Below are 16,619 nucleotides of genomic sequence, written 5' to 3'. Positions count from 1 at the left end.
TCAAAGGTATGCACTCATTCAAAAATACAGACCCACAGATAAAAATAACTAAATGTGGTCAAATTTTTAATCATAATGATTAATATAATAAAAGATTATTCTGATTTGAAACTTCGTAGATTAGGAATACAAAGATAGAAATAAATTTTGAAATACCATAACAACAACAAATCTGTCGGTTGTGGGCTCGGGTCCAATGTGAGATCCTGTCAGAATTAAGCAAGTGTTAATTATAATAACATTATTTGCTTGCCACATTCACACTAAAAAATAAAAAACTGAACAGTAAGAAGAAGGAAACAAGGGGGGAAAATAATTAGTTTTAACTTACCTGGATAGCCCCCTTTGAGCAAATGCTTAATGAATGTGGTTTTCCCAGTGGAATATTGACCCAAAAGCATGACCATGGGCTTAGCATCAAAATCACTATTTGCCTGCAAGTTGAATACATCAAAAGTAGTTCATATAATTGATTGAATAACTCAAACGAAAAAACATCTACCTCTTCCCTAAAAGAAAGATGAAATATAGAATATACTGAAATTGGGCATTTTCTAACATCAAACTAAACAAGGGTAACACTTCACCAATGCACATGTAAACTGATAACGGCACAGATTGTAGCCGTGCAGTGGGTCGCATGTCAATGCAAGGGAGGATCCCATGCCAATGACGGAATGGTACCATAGTATAGCTGTATTCCATTCCGTTCTGATATTACGTGTGCATTGGGCTAGAGTTCCCACTAAACAAAAGTAATATAGTCCACTCACCAGTAGAGGAGATACAAAATCATTAAACCGATATGTAACCTCCAATGGCTTCAGCTTTTCAACATACAACCGCTTCAAACCATCAATTATTGATGTAACAGTGCTTAAAGGTACCTAGACATGCATAAGATAGTTTGTTAGATGTAAAATAAAGTAAACAACCAGCTGCAAAAGCGTAAGTTATACCCTACATGACAGATTATTGTTACACTCAAGTGTGTGATTACCATTCTACTAGGGGTGAGGTAATGAAAGTGCATTCAAAGGGCTAGATTAATTTAAAGCACTCCGCAATCATGTCCCAAGCAAATATAACCACAAAATTATCCATTTAATGCAGGTCAACATGTTAGTAAGGTACAAAGGTTACCACATCCTACATAACTCCATAGTATTCAAAGAAACCATAAACTATTTGAAATAACCATGAGTGGAACCAAATAACAAATCAAACTTCTATTTTGAAATTGCTAAACACTATTCACCAAAAACCAGCACTTAGTAGTATTTAGAGTTACATCTTTGTAAAATGATCACTTGGTCCACTACCTGTTTCTTCATGCCTCAGAAATAATGGGATATTTTCCTAGGCAAGAGGTTTCCATCCAATTTACACCTTTATGGTAAGGAAGCACATACAATTCATTTGCATCGGTTCACCAAGATACTGCTCCAAGTTCTACTCTCCTAGACAATTCTCTAACATCGATAATGTTAAAAAAATCTCGCTTGTCCCATCCTGATGCAAATCATCTAGCCAAAATTAAGTCAGTTAAATTTAAATTTCTCTCAGGCACTTCTATTTGTGAGTCCTTGAGGATGTCGGACCAGTTTGGCCATTTAATTGTTATGCCATATGGCTGACGCTTGGTTTCTCTTTTATTTGCTTTCAGCAAATTGCTTTGGTCTTATTTTATTTTGTTTTGCAATTGTGAGTGATGTAGACAAATTATACTCCAAACAGTATAGCCACAAGAAGAAGAAGAAGAACCACGCCCTTCAATAGGCCATGGTTCTTAAGTTGTTTCTATTTTATTAATTACTTGGTGTCCAAGGATCCACTACTACATGTGTGGACCTTCTTTTTTTTTTCGATAGTTGTGGACCTTCTTTTAGTAGCTTCTATTTCATTAGGTTTCTTTTTGAAGGGAGTATACCCTTCTTTAAATTGTAAGGTCCTTAGAGGCTTATCCCCAAATAGGATTAGATGAAAACATGAAGAAACAATTTTGGAATACATGGATGATTTAATTCAAGGAATTAGTCAAAATGAAAAGATTATAATAGGAGGAGATCTAAATGGGCATGTTGGAAGGGATAGTAGAGGCTATGAAAGAATTCTTGGAGGATTTAGTTTCGGAGATAGAAACGAAGAGGGGATTTCAGTATTAGATTTTGCGGTTGCCTACGACTTATCAATAGTAAACACATGTTTCCAAAAGGGCGAAGAGCACCAATAACCTTCAAAAGTGGACAATATAGTTGCCAAATAGACTTCTTTTGAACTAGACGAGCTGATATGTTATCATCAAAGATTGTAAGATTATATCAAGGGAGAGCTTAGCCAAACATAAATTTAAGACCGTAGATTTGTGTTTTAAAATGCCGAATTGTAGGAGATGGGAGATTGTATTCCCTAGGATAAGATGGTGGAACTTAAAAGTGTAAAAAATTGAAGACATTTATTTGATAAATTAGTATCTCGTGGAAGGTGGGATTTAGATGATGACCCTAATATAATGTGGAACGAGATGGCTGCTTATATTAGAAATACAGCTAAAGATGTTTTAGGAGAATCTAAAGGAATACGACACTCATCTAGGGAGACTTGGTGGTGGGGTGAGGAAGTTCAAACGGCAATTAAGGCTAAGAAATCCAGTTTTAAAATTTGGCAAAGGACACAAGATGAATAGGATTTCAAAAGGTATAAATTAAATAGAAACGAAGTTAAGAAAATAATAGGGAAAGCAAGGGGCTATAAAATATGAGGATCTCTATAACAAGTTGGCATCAAGGAACAAGGTATCTATAAACTAGCCAAACTGAGGGAAAGAAAGAGTAGAGATTTCAACCATATTAACTGTATTAAAAGTGAAGATGATGATGTTTTAATAAACTATAAGGAGATTAAAGAGAGGTGGACTAACTATTTCTACAGTTTACAAAATAAAAATAATACTAGTAATAGTATCTTAGAAGGTTATAATAACCATCAAGAAACTACAAACCTTATATAAATATATATATATATATATATATATATATATATATAAGCCTTACAAAAGATGAGAATAGGTAAAGTAGTAGGTCCAGATGGTATCCCAATCGAGGTTTGGAAGAGTATAAGAATTTGTGGATTATCGTGGCTACCTAGGTTATTTAATAACTTTTTTAGCACAAGGAAAATGTCAAATGAATGGAAAAGAAGCATTGTGCTACCGACTTTTTAAAATAAATGTGATATTCAAAACTGTAATAATTATAGAGGAATTAAACTCATGAGCCATTCTATGAAATTATGGGAGAAAATAATTGAAACTCGCCTGAGACAAGAAACTAATATTTTGGATACCCAATTTTGTTTTATGCCAGGGAGACCAACCATGGAAGCTATTTATTTTCTTAGGAGACTAATGGAAAGATTTTGAGCATTCTTTCTTCATATGGTCTTTGTCGATTTAGAAAAAGCTTATGATAGAGTTCCTGCAGAGTTAATTTAGCAAGTTTTAGAGAAAAAAAAATTTTCAAATAAATACGTGGGCATAATGATGTAGTGACAAGCGTAAGGACTGTGAGGAGACAAGGTAGTGAATTCCCAATAACATTTGGATTACACCAAGGTTCCGCTCTAAGGCAGTATTTGTTTGCACTAATCATGGATGAGTTGACTAGAGACATTCAAGATCAGATCCCTTGGTGTACGGTTTTTGCAGATGATATTGTTTTGGGGAATGAAACAAATGCTAGGATAAATGCAAAGTTGGATTTATGGAGATCAACCTTGGAATACATGGAACAAAGTATATGATGTGTAACTTTCATAACAATAGTGATAACTCACATTTAAACAAAGTATGGCTGAAATGAGGATGTTGTGGTGGAGTGGTAAATCTAGAAAAGATAAAATAAAGAATGAAAAAAGAGCAAACCTAGGAGTTGCCCCTATTCATGATAAGTTGCGAGAAACTCGTCTAAGATTGCATGGACATGTGCAATGGAGGCCTTTGAATGCTCCTGTACAGAGAAGTGATTTATTTCAAATTGAAGGCGTTAAAAGAGCTAGAGGTAGGCCTAAAAAACCATAGAAGTAGTGATGAGGAAAGACATACATAGCTTAGGACTGGAATCTTTTATGACTTTGAATAGAGCTGATTGAAGAAAAAGGATCCATTTTTCTGACCCCATTTATGGCTGACGAGTTGAGTGGTCCTTAGAGGCTATCCCCACAATTTTATGAATGAAGAATGTTTTGGCTTTTTGCCTTGTTGCTGTGAGAAACATTGAGTGGTGAGATGCCATTGTGGTTAGTGAGATACTGAGATACTGACCAAGGCCTTGGTCATATCCCTTATTCTTCCCTCCTCTCTTTGATTCTATTTATTTCTACTGCAACCTTGGTCTCTGTGGAGCTGTCTGAGACCTCCTGAAGCTGTGATATTGCCTGCTGTTTACGAAGTTGAAGTATTGTTGACAGTGAGCCAATACAAAGTGAAGACCCTGATACATCTTCCCTGTCTGCTGCATCTTCTTGTTGATTTTCCATTGCAGCAGTTCTCATCACCCATATAACTACTATTCTGTCCATTAGAATTAAGTACTGTTTTGAGGGTTTCATCCTCTATTGGAGACCTTCCTTTGACCTCTGTTGAAATAGGGGGTTATAAGGTTATAAGGGCAGATTGGTCTTTGTACCTGGGTTATTTGTGTTGTTTAGTATTTCGGTCAGATATAAGGACTGATTTGTCTTAAGTTTTATTTTCTATTATGATTATTTATGATATTGGGTGACTTGCGATAGACATTCAGTTCTACCGCAGGTCTCCCCTCACTTTGGGATTTGCACGCTCTGCTTCTTCTTCTCTCATTTCTTCTCCTCTCTCTAATCTGATTGTCTAATTTCTGATATTATAACATGGTATTAGAGCTTGTTTAATCAGATTGGAGTACCCCCCCCCCCACGATCCTATTCTGATTTCCCTTTATCGATTTTTGCTTGTGGTGTGCAGCCACCAAGAGCTGCCCCTTCTATGATGTAATTCAAGTCCTTTGAAGAATTAATGGAGTGATTCCTACGTTTATCTACCATATTTTATGACTGTTTGGAGTTCTCCCTCAAACATTCTTGAAGGCTGATGAAATCGATGTCAGGACAAAACCCTGACAACAATCGACTTTCTCTGTGAAAGTTTTTTTTGAAGTTTTGTGGTTCCAGCCTACTTCTACATGGTGTTTAGTACTTCTGGTGGTTCTTGCAACCTGGTTTGACTGGTGGTAATGCTTATCTGAAGATCTCCTTCCTCTTCACAGAAACCCTGAGATCGATTCTGATTTGTTCCTTGCCTTGGCTGCCTCTATCGTGTGTGGAGTTGCTGCTGTCGATTACTGCTTTTCTGGCTGCAGATTAGTCACCCTTTATTATCACTTGCTGTTATTAGTTGCTGCTTCTCTACTTCTCTTGCTTCACAATCGTAATGCAGCTTCTGAAGATGGTTCTGATTTAGTTACACCTAGTGATACTAAGGCTAGTTCGACCATGGGAGATTCTTCTACCAACATCTGTGATGAGATACAACAACTCATGCGTCAAACTAGTGGTTCCTATACTCCCCAACAGAATGGGGTAGCAGAACGGAAAAATAGGCACTTACTTGAAGTTGCCAGGGCCCTCGGTCAACCAAGTGTATCTTCTTGGGTTACTCTAAGACCATAAGGAATATGGGTGCTATGACCCTCTACTCGAAGGCAATTTGTGAGTGCGGATGTCACCTTCTTCGAAAGTACATCCTATTTTTTTTATCAGCCCACCGTGTACAATGATCCATTAGCTGTGTCTGACCCTCCTCCGATTCCTGCCATTGTTCCTATGTCTACTCCTCCACCACAGGTGTACCGGCTCAAGAGGCACATTGGGCAGCTCCATACAGATCAGACTGGCCCTTCTGCATCGCTTCCTATACCTTCCTCAACCTCTGGCGGAGATCCAATCTTACCTGCTTTTCCGGACTTACCAGCTGATCCGGATCCTGATGACTTACCTATTGCCACTCGGAAGGTAAATGCTATGGTACTCACAAATCTTTAGTTACCTATCCTTTTTTTTTTTTTTTTTTTTTTTCCTTTTTTTTTTTTACTAAAAGCAAAGAAAGATAAAGCCTAAAAAGGGAACTCAGTCCTAAAACATATTGGCAAGGGCAACAAACCACTCACTCACCCAAGAGAAATAATAAAATAAGGCTACAGGGGATCTGTGAGACGCACCGAGGAGGTCCTTATCCTATTCGAACGTCGGGGGATCTCGGCATATAAACCAGGCCGATCAAGAGCTACACGGGCCAAAAGAGCCTCCTCCGGCGAAAAGGGAGACGGAATATTTTGCAACCCCACTCCTAACTCCTTTTCCACCTGATGTTCTCCTACCGCCGAGTCCACCGCCTCAACACCAAGATTAGCATTCCTTTGACGACGAGTTCTGCCAAGAACAGGAGTTGCCATGTGGGAACCCACACGAACACCTCGAAGAGCATTCCTACGTCCAGCACGATTTTTCCAACCCAACACCTGAGACCCCTCGCCTTGCACCTCCTCTTGATCAGATTGGTCAAAACCCGACCCACGAGAATCGGATCTATGAACTGGTTCCCCCTCAGTAGGCATGTTCAAAACAATAGCCCCATCTTGAAAGTGAGAATAATGCACATTCGAACTCCCTCCCTCTCTTTGGTTCGGCACCAAAGATTTACCTTGATGCCTCGTCTCAACAGTACCATTTTCCAAATTACCTTCCAAAAAACCTTGGTCTTGTGTCTCCTGCTCCTAGGCCGGGTCTGAAGTCCCTAAATCCCGAATCAAACTTCCACTAAGCACATTCAAAACATTATCACTCGCCAGCTCATTAAGAGATCTATGGACACTTAATATCTTTAGTTACCTATCCTATTGAGAAGTTTGTCTCTTTATCCCATCTTCCATCTTATCCTCATAGTCTTGCCACCTCTTTGTCTTCTTATACGATTCCTCGCTCTCACACTAAGGCTCTTCGTAACCCTGCTTGGAAAAAGGCCATGGATGTGGAAATGGATGCTTTACTGACTCTACATACATGGGAGTTAATGGATTTACCTCCTGGTAAAGACCTAGTCAAGTGTCGGTGGGTGTACACTATTAAGTATCATTCTGATGGGTCTGTTGAGTGGCTCAAAGCCCACCTGGTAGCTAAAGGGTACACCCAGACTTATGGCGTTGACTATTTTGAGACCTTCTCTCCTGTGGCTAGGCTAAATTCTATTCGCCTCATTATTTCTCTGGCTGTGAATTTTGATTGGTCCTTATACCAGTTAGATATCAAAAATGTTTTTCTTTATGGTAATGTACTTGAAGAGGTCTATATGGAGCAACCTCTAGGCTATGTTGCTCAGGGGGAGAATAGTGGACATGTGTGTAGGCTGCACAAGACCATTTATGGGCTGAAACAGTCTCCCCAAGCGTGGTTTGAGAAGTTTAGTTCAGTTGTGACTAATTTTGGTTTTACTCAGTGCTTCTCAGATCATTCTGTGTTTGTTCATCACCAAGGAGAGAAATTGGTTGTTCTTGTTGTTTATGTCGATGACATTATTGTGTCAGGGAATGATGAGAGTGGGAACAAGGAGGTGAAAAATTACTTACAGCAGCATTTTCAAACTAAAGAATTGGGCAAGCTTCACTACTTCCTTGTGATTGAGGTTATTCGAAGTAAAAAGGGAATCAACCTGTCCCAAAGGAAATACATGTTAGACCTCTTGACCGAAACTGTTATGCTTGCTGCCAAACTAGTAGATATTCTTATGGATCCTAATCACAAGTTTGGCTCTGATGATGGTGAAGGTCTTAAAGATGTTCATTCCTACAGTAGCTTAATTGGGAAGTTGTTGTATTTGACTGTCACTAGACCAGATATTTCTTATGTTGTTGGTGTTCTTAGCCAGTTTATGCAACCTCCTTGTAAGTCTCATTGGGATGCAGCCATTCGGATTCTTCGGTATTTGAAGGGGGGCCCTGGGAAGGGGCTGATTTATCGTCCAAATAAACATGTGGAGCTTGTTGCCTACTCTGATGCAGATTGGGCAAGTTCAGCTAGTGACCGGATCTACTACAGGGTATTATACGTTTGTTGGGGAAAATCTGGTTATATGGCGAAGCAAGAACCAGACCATAATTGCCAGATCCAGTGTTGAAATAAAGTATAGAGCCATGGCCCATACCACTGCAGAATTGATGTGGGCTAGGTCTCTCCTACTTGAGATGGGGTTTCCAGATCCAACCCCAATGAAGATGTTTTGTGACAACTAGGCAGCCATCTATATTGCTAGTAATCCTGTCTTTCATGAGAGAACTAAGCATATAGAGGTGGATTGTCACTTTGTTCGCAGCGCCATTTTGAAGAAGCTGGTTGAGACACCGTTTGTCTCTTCATCTGATCATATTGCTGAAATGTTCACAAAGTCCTTGTTTGCTCCTAGTTTTCGGTCTTGTTGTAACAAGCTGAGCATGGATGATGTATATGCTCCAGCTTGAGGGGGAGTGTTGAAATAGGTGGTTATAAGGTTATAAGGGCAGATTGGTCTTTGTACCTGGGTTATTTGTGTTCTTTAGTATTTCGGTCAGATGTAAGGGCAGTTTTGTCCTAAGTTTTATTTTCTATTATGATTATATATGAAATTGGGTGACTTGCAATAGAACATTCAGTTCTACCGCAGGTCCCCCCCTCTCTTTGGGATTTGCACTCTCTTCGTCTTCTCCCTCTCTTCTTCTTCTCTCATTTCTTCTCCTCTCTCTAATTTGTCTAGTTTCTGATATTATAACAACCTCATCTGATGGCTGAAACTACTAAAAGTTAGTAAGTTGCTACTTTTTGTATTACTTTCTAATTTCAGTCCTGCCTTCATATCTCTTAATCTAACCATCAACTTGCAGAGGTATTTGGAGGTCCATTTTCAATTGACCAGGCCCTACAATTGATCCAACTTTGGTATTGATCTGCACAATAGTTTGTTAGTTATTGGTTGTTGCTAATTCTGTCAACATACTTTCTATTTCTGCTTACCTATTACAGCCATTGATCCAACCCTTGGATCATCACCAAACTTTGGGGTATTATTCTTCTACCCTAGCTACCTTTACGACCAGAACTTGGGTTGATCTGAATCCTGGTTCCTTACTCATCGGTCCACTCTTGTTGCTGCAATTTGTACACGTCCCTCAAAGAGAAGTCTTTAGGAGACTTGTTCCCTTGTCAAGAACAGATACCTTTCAGTAATTTTCTAACTCTAAGTCTGAAGTCATGTAGTTAGTGTAAGGAAGGGTGATGAAAACACAGTAGTTGTATTCAATTTAGAGTGGATAGGTATAAGGCATTTAACTGATTTAAGGGGCAGGTAACCATGCGTGATAAGATATAGTTTTGGTATGAATGCTAAGTGTGTATAAACCTAATGACCTCTACAATGATTATACCAATTAGTACTATCAATGAGGAACTAATTTGGTGCCCAATGATTTAAAGAGCACTGTTTTGACAGGGAAAACCAAGAATCTGAGTAATTTGAATGACTACATAGCTTTGAAAACAACCATGGGAGAATGACAAAAGAATCTCTGAAGAAGCCGCTAAAGTGCATCTTTTTTCAGTTGATCCACTTACATCACTTGTATAGAGCCATGGAGAAGAGTAACAAATTTGAATCTTTATGGGTATAAGCCATTACGACAGGCTAACCAGTTATAAACTTGAGGTAGATCATCATAAATAATTTTATTTTTTTTAAAAGTAGGAGAAGAGATCTTTGTTACCCTCACACCTCTTCCCCCCCCCCCCAAAAAAAAAAAAAAAAGATGTTACATATCACTTTCAGTTTCGGCAAAATTTTATAATCTCTAAGATTAAAAAGATGATTCAGTTAATTAACCAATTCCCAAAGAGTATCTAACTCTTTAATCAAGCATACTTGTTAGCTGACAAAACCAGTTTTGACATTCTGTACATTGTCCAAGGAATGGCATGAAGTTAAATATGAGAAATCTGAAACATGAACACACCTGGACCATTGATGAAAGAATGAAACCATACCTTTTTTAAAGATTTTGAAGTAAACCAATGAGCTGTTGGTTGGGTTGAAATGGCTACTGCATTAGTACAGCCTGCAAACTTAGAACCAACGTCGAAAAAAACCAATAACCTGTTTATTTGTGAAACATGAGAAAGTTTCTTACCATTCACTTCAAGATCTGTCCTTTTGGGTGAACGCCTACTTTTCTGGGGGCAAAAAAAAAAGGACTAAATAAGTTAGAAAAATAACTTAATCACCTAAGGAGGCAAAACTTATAAACATAACTTACAGCTAGTAAAACATCCAACCCTTCCATAACTGGAGTTTTAATATTCTCAGGGTCAACTGTAAAAGCAGAAGAATAAAATAAGAAATGTCCAAATAATTTAAAAAAAATCTAAAAAAATCCAAGTTAAAAAATTTAAATCATTATGAATACACAATGACATCCTCAGCACAGTCGACTATTCAAATTAAACATTAATGCTCAATATCGTTTGCTTGTTTTTTCCCCTTTTTTGATAATTTCATGTTCAGTGTCTGTTAAAAAGGACAAAGCTAAAATGTGTTCCTCAGTGTTACCTTCTTTGCTAAGAGCATCTTGGGTGATTTCATGTCCTGCTTGTGCTAATGCAATTAGCTGTTCATGACAGGAAGTTAATAAAGAATAATTTCTCTCAAAATGATAAAATATAAAGATTTAAGTATGTCATAACCTGCATTGCAACAACAAAATCATTAAAACCAAGGAATCCTTGACGTTTGGAATCTGCAATTGCCCACACCTATGAAGAAAATAAAAGGACATATCAGCTAAATATGAAACAATTCTAACCAAATTACAGACAGGAATAGTAACCAAGATAGAAACATCCATGCTACACTTCCCTTTGTGTTAGACAGCAAACAAAAAACAACATCATAGGCACCTATATGGAATATATGAAAACCAGAACAAGCAGATGCAAGGAGATGCAGGGATGCAGCAACCCCATTTAGCTGTGGTAAACATAAATCAGGATATTATCTAGCCCATTCCCTAAACATAAAATCACTTCTAACTCAGCATGTGAACTGACTCTGCAATGCCCTTTATTGTAATTTCACAATGCTCGTCCGAGAATTTTCCGATATATAGAACAAGAGTGGCTGCTAAGGAATAGGTAAATACAGAATGTAACTGATATTTGCTATGCGAAACCCAGTTAAAACAGAAGTTTTGGGGGGGACAGAACTCAATAAACATCATGTAAAATACTACCCTCATTATCCATACTCCATAGCATGATAATCCCAGAGCTCCTAAATTTAAAGAGAACATCTAGAAGCATAAAAAATATAGACCGTAATGGTGAAACAGGAGGACGAATCATGAATAACAGAAGCAAAATAGAAACCTGCTTGAGTTCTGGTCGAGATAAATTGGACATGGCGAAGAACTTGGTCGCATCGTTTCCCGTAATGCGGCCATCGCCATCTGAAGACACAAAAATTTTGAAGGATTAAGCGAGAGAGATCCATTAAATTAGAGGAAATGAAGGAATAAGACGAGGACGGACCTGTGTCGGCACAGTTAAACCATTCCTGATAGATCTTCTGATTCTCCTTTGAACAAATGCTGATCGGACTCGAAAGAATTTCCATAAAAGAAGAACTGATAGATATTCCAAAGCACTTCTATCTTAGATTTCGAAATTTTTGAAAACGAGAGTTTGATTTGAACTTTTGAAGAGGGGGAGAGGAGAGAGAGAGAGAGAGAGAGAGAGAGAGAGCGAGACACTTTCCTCTCTCGTAAGAATAAAAAACAAAAAAGAAAAACTTGAAATGAGGGAAAACAGTGGATATGAGGTTTATTTATTACTAGTTTTCGCGCTTCATTAATTAGCAGGAGTCGATGATTCCATGTAAAAAGTAATCATCCAACTATGGTGTAACCAGCCAATAGATCTCCTGTATGGTCAAGATCTGAATCGTGACCATCCAAGGAAAACCATTAGATCTATGATTAAGGTACACTGCATAGATGTTGATAATACAGCGCATGGCAGGATATTTTCCCCAATAATTCGTTTTTGGTGTTTTTGTTTTTCAAAAACCTGAGATACAACTTAACCGCGTATGAACGGAACCATTCACTTTGGTTTATTTGAGCCCATTTATCCGTATATTATGGGTCATGGACTTTTTGTTTTATTAGTGTCTCCCATTTGAATTTGTTTGTCTATATTTAAATTTCAAAAGGTTTTGGCAAACAAAATCTGCTTGAATTGAATAGCTTTTGAATTGAAATTGGTCACATGGATGGAAGGGTGATTTTGCAATTCAACCAATTGGATGGATAGCTTTTGAATTGAAATTGGTCGAGCTTGATTTCGATTTTTATCGATCTAAATTTCGCCGATTCAATAAAGGTTTCTGGGGTTTAGGTTGATTCCCAATCAATTTCGACCGATTTCAGATGAATAAGGCCGATTCCATTGCCAATTCCTTTATTTTGAATTCAAACTCAAATTCATATACCTTCCAATCAATTGGCATTTATTCCTCGTATTTTTAGTTATCCATATCTTTTCATTTGGCAAACGTTTTCATAGATCGCACACATTTTATGGAATCTGTAGTCAATAATACACTTGGCTGGGCTCCATGGAAGTGATGTGGCAATTCTAACCATTAAATATCTAGAGAATAGTTTAGATTGCCCACATGTGAGATTTTACATTCAAATTCAATCGATTGCCCCTCCAATGCGTTGGCATTTTCCTCTTTTGTTTTGAGCCACTTTTTCACTAATTTTTATAGATTTAATTTGCCACTTAAGTGACTTGATTTAAGCTTATAACTTTAAGTGTAAGCACAGGTTCCATAATGGACGTGCCATTTAAGAAAACCACTCTCTTTTTCTTTTTTTTTATTGGATTTTCAATGTTTTATTGCATCACCTAACTGACTCTGTGTACGACTTTACATGTTAGCACAAGATCGTAGGATCTACCTGTTGCGTGTGAAAACCTCCGGTGCTTGGTTCGCCAGTGGATGAACCTGCAAAAACCAAGCAATGAGCGCAAGAGGGCCGGTGTGGCTCCGGCCTAGGACTCTCCGATGCTCAAGTCAGGTCTCCAACGTGACAGCGTAACTGCGTAGTAGAAAGCAAGATGCGGAATAGTGCTCCATACCTGGGTATTTATAGGGTAAGGAGGAGATGAGACGGTTTGGAAGAGTCCTAGTATGGTAGGAATCCTTCTTTCGGAAGGTTCTCTCGCGTAGAGCGGAGTGGAGAGTTATTTTCGGGGTCGGACTCTTATTAAGGTAAGAGTCCATGTGTGGTGCGATTCCGTGTCGCGCTGGGATCGTGGCTCGGTCCTTATCCCGTGATTCTCGGGATGTGCTGACGTGGCCCGGAGATCCCCGGTGGGGGGCTATGAGAGCTTCAATGGAGGAGGGCTCGGCCTACGAGGTCGGCCCATGGGGTCGGCAATGGAGGTCGAGCTCGGGAGGTTGGTCTCGGCCATGAGCTCGGCTAGGTGTCTATGGCTGACCCGTATAATCTCGGCCTCAGCCACCGGCTAGCTCGCTCAAAACAGGCTTTGTCAGGTGACTTATTGGATATGGGGTCGGCCCAATTTCCTGCTCGGCCCAACTCGGTTCTCGGACTGAGGTCGGGTCGGCCACGTGGTAGCCTCTGATAGGTGGGGTGTTTTATGCCTCATCACAGGCCCCCCCACTCATCAGGTGTCGGCTCGGCGTTGATGAGTGAAGTTTCCTGGGCGCTTTTCTGGAAGATTCTTGCGGTTGGGCCAAGATTATTTATTGCTGCGGATTTGACGTTGCACGATCCGACGATTGGGCGTCCGTGCCACGTCAGCAGAGTCATTATGGTGGGCTAGGGAATTTGAAACGTCCTTTGATCTGGGCCGTTGGATCATGTTGATCTCTGGTCGGCCGTTGGATCAGTAAAACCCAAGGATTATAAATAGGCGACTCCTAACTATTCATTCTTCACTGCTCTAAGTTATTGACTTCTCGGCAAGTTTGGAACCGTCAACTCGGTAGATCTCGTCGTTTGCTTGCTCGTGATCGACTCGGCCGAAGCTTCGTTCGTGATCGACTCGGCCGTCGTTTCATTCCCGCTCAGCTCTTCTTCAACCAGTAAGTCTTCTCCGCCCAGTATGTCAGTTGGTAGTAGTCCTATGGGCGAACTGCTCGCCAGGGCGGCAGAGGGCGCGAGTCCGAGCCGAGAACTCCCCGTCCGCTCTCCCACCATAGACCTGTTGGGCTCGACCTCAGACGAGCCCGATGTAGTGGAGCTTCGTCAGGCCGAGGTGGCCGAGCCCCCGTTACCCATGGAGTTTGACCACGCGGCCCAATCCACAGCCGCAGACCGGGCCGAGAACTCCGGGTCGTCCTCATCCGATGAGGAATCAAGCGAGGAGATTCGTCCGAGATGGGGGTTGGCTCGAAGCTCGCCTACCGACGCCCCGAGCCCGAGGAAGGCAAGAGTCGGCACTGCCCGAGCACAATCACGGAGGCCGACCTCGACTATCCGAGGACGACCTACGCCATCCCCGAGGACATTCACTCCGAGTTCCTAACCCCAGGGAGATGGCCTGCTTCATTAGGCCCGGCGAGGTGGCTCTGTACGAGACACCCTTCAAGTATGCGTTCAGGCTCCCCGTTCTCCGCCTGGTGGACCAGATCTTGGACCACTTCCATTTGTCTCCTGGTCAGCTGGTGCCGAACTCTTGGCTGGCCGTGTACGGCTTCTACGCTTTGTTCTGCGAGATGGGCCGAGGTGCGAGCGTGGCGCTTTTCTCTCGGCTCTTCTTCCTGAAGAAGTCTCCCAGAAGGGGTGGTATTACTTCGCCGCCGATCGAGAAGAGTGCGGCTCTAGGCGGCCACAAATTTACTGGTCGGCACGCCGACCTTCAACAAGTATTGGAAGCCCGTTTTTCTTTGCTTCTATTCCCAACAGCCCTCTCCGAACCGAGTGGAAGGAGATGAACTGAACTATGTAAATAGGGTACTACCCCTGACCGAGAACGAGATGACCTCGCTCGACCTGATCCCCCAGCGTCCGCCCTTCGATGTCCTCCAGTTTCAGGATGAGGGGTTTCTTCAGAGTTGGCATATGACCCCTGGTAGGAACCCTTGCCGAGCTTGTCTCTGTTGTCCGAGCCGACCCCTTTACTTAGTTTTCTTTTCTTTTTCTGACTCGTTTTTTTATGTTTTCGGTTTCTCTTGCAGTGGTCGGTCACATTCCTCCAATGGACACAGCTCGGCTAAGGGCCGAGACCATCGCAGATAGGAAAAAGAAAAATGCCGAGAAGAAACCCCGGGGAGAGTCCTCCAAGGCCTCCAAGGGCAAGGCCGTGATGCCGGGACCGTCGGACGCGGTGGTCGGTCTGGAGGCCGAGAAGAACACGGGTCCAGCCGGGTCTCCGAGGAAAGGGAAAGGCCGAAAAGGCGAGAGGAGCCCGCCGAGAGATATCAAGCGTCAAAAGCTCTCGGTAAACCTGACGAGTGGCGGCCTTCCGCCCGTGGCCTCTCCCACCAACATCTCCCGATACATCCTGGGGAGGGCTTCGGCCAATAATGTCCCCGTGAGGCCGACCTGGCGCCTCTTTCCGGGGGACTCGGCCCTGACGTCGGCCGCTCACGCCAAGGAATGGCTTGATGCCTGTCGGCTTCCAACCTACAAGGAGAAGCTCGAGGCGCCGTCAGGACCCCGAGCTCCTCTCCACCCTATTCCAAGATTTTAACATGGTAAGTTTTCTTGTCGGCTTTGTAATTAGATATGATCCGGGTAATTTGTCTTGAATATTGTTCTCATGCTTTTTGTAGGGGTTCGCCAAAGCGGGGAGACCATGCTCCGCTTGAGCGACTCCCGACCGAGAACTATTCTTTGGACGTCCAAAGGCAAGAAGGCTTATCAGGACGCCCAGGATGCCGTTCAGAGGCGTCGGGAGACCCAAGAGAAGCTCACCACTGCTGAGGCCGAAGTGGAGAGCTCTCAGGCCGAGGTGGCTAGGCAGAGAGAGAAGGTCCGGGCTCTGCAGGCTCGGCTCGCCGAGGTGAAGGAGAAGGCCAAGGAAGATCTGGCCTCGGCTCGGAGCGCGGCAGTCAGCGACTATCTCCAATCGGAGGAGTACGCCGATATCTGCCATGAGATCAGGAAGCTTCCCTTCGCCGAGGGTTTTGAGGTAGGCCGAGCTGAACTTTTGGCCGAGATCAAGGCGGCGTACCCAGATCTCAATCTCTCCCGTTTTGATGATGATGCGACTACCTTCGCAGGGGAGATGGGAGATGAGGAGGGAGTCGAGGTCACCCAAGCTCTACCCCTTGAGGCACCTACTCCGGCCGACGTCCTCCCTCGGGGAGCTGGACCCCAAGACCCTGCTGCCGAGCCCAGTACCGTGGACGCTTCCGAGGTCGCCTCCAAGTCCCACGCCGAGGAGACGGAGATGTAAAAATATTTTTTTTTTGTGGGGCCGAACTGCCCAATTTTGTAACCGTGCTTATCAGTCGGCTTACAATGAATAAAACA

General features: G+C 41.8%; 1 protein-coding gene across 2 annotated transcripts in view; it reads right to left on the bottom strand.

Annotated features, from left to right (window-relative positions):
• The window catches only part of LOC122642668 (EH domain-containing protein 1-like), a 39,662-nt gene extending 27,806 nt beyond the window's left edge, over nt 1–11,856 (bottom strand). Inside the window, exons 1-10 of one of the 2 annotated variants that reach the window (XM_043836212.1) lie at nt 11,635–11,856; nt 11,473–11,552; nt 10,792–10,860; nt 10,658–10,715; nt 10,365–10,420; nt 10,239–10,281; nt 10,096–10,166; nt 774–887; nt 332–434; nt 157–206 (exon numbers count right to left, since the gene is read on the bottom strand). In XM_043836212.1, the coding sequence (XP_043692147.1) occupies nt 157–206; nt 332–434; nt 774–887; nt 10,096–10,166; nt 10,239–10,281; nt 10,365–10,420; nt 10,658–10,715; nt 10,792–10,860; nt 11,473–11,552; nt 11,635–11,719 (729 nt within the window). In that variant the 5' untranslated portion in view covers nt 11,720–11,856. The remainder of the gene's footprint in view (nt 1–156; nt 207–331; nt 435–773; nt 888–10,095; nt 10,167–10,238; nt 10,282–10,364; nt 10,421–10,657; nt 10,716–10,791; nt 10,861–11,472; nt 11,553–11,634) is intronic. The other variant, XM_043836213.1, reaches the window with a different exon arrangement.
• Between the last annotated feature and the right edge of the window lie 4,763 nt (nt 11,857–16,619).

This window comes from Telopea speciosissima, chromosome 10, assembly GCF_018873765.1.
Source record: "Telopea speciosissima isolate NSW1024214 ecotype Mountain lineage chromosome 10, Tspe_v1, whole genome shotgun sequence".
In the NCBI taxonomy this organism is placed as follows: domain Eukaryota; kingdom Viridiplantae; phylum Streptophyta; class Magnoliopsida; order Proteales; family Proteaceae; genus Telopea; species Telopea speciosissima.
Note: the sequence above shows the minus strand (reverse complement) of the source record. Positions and strands in the feature narration are given on the sequence as shown.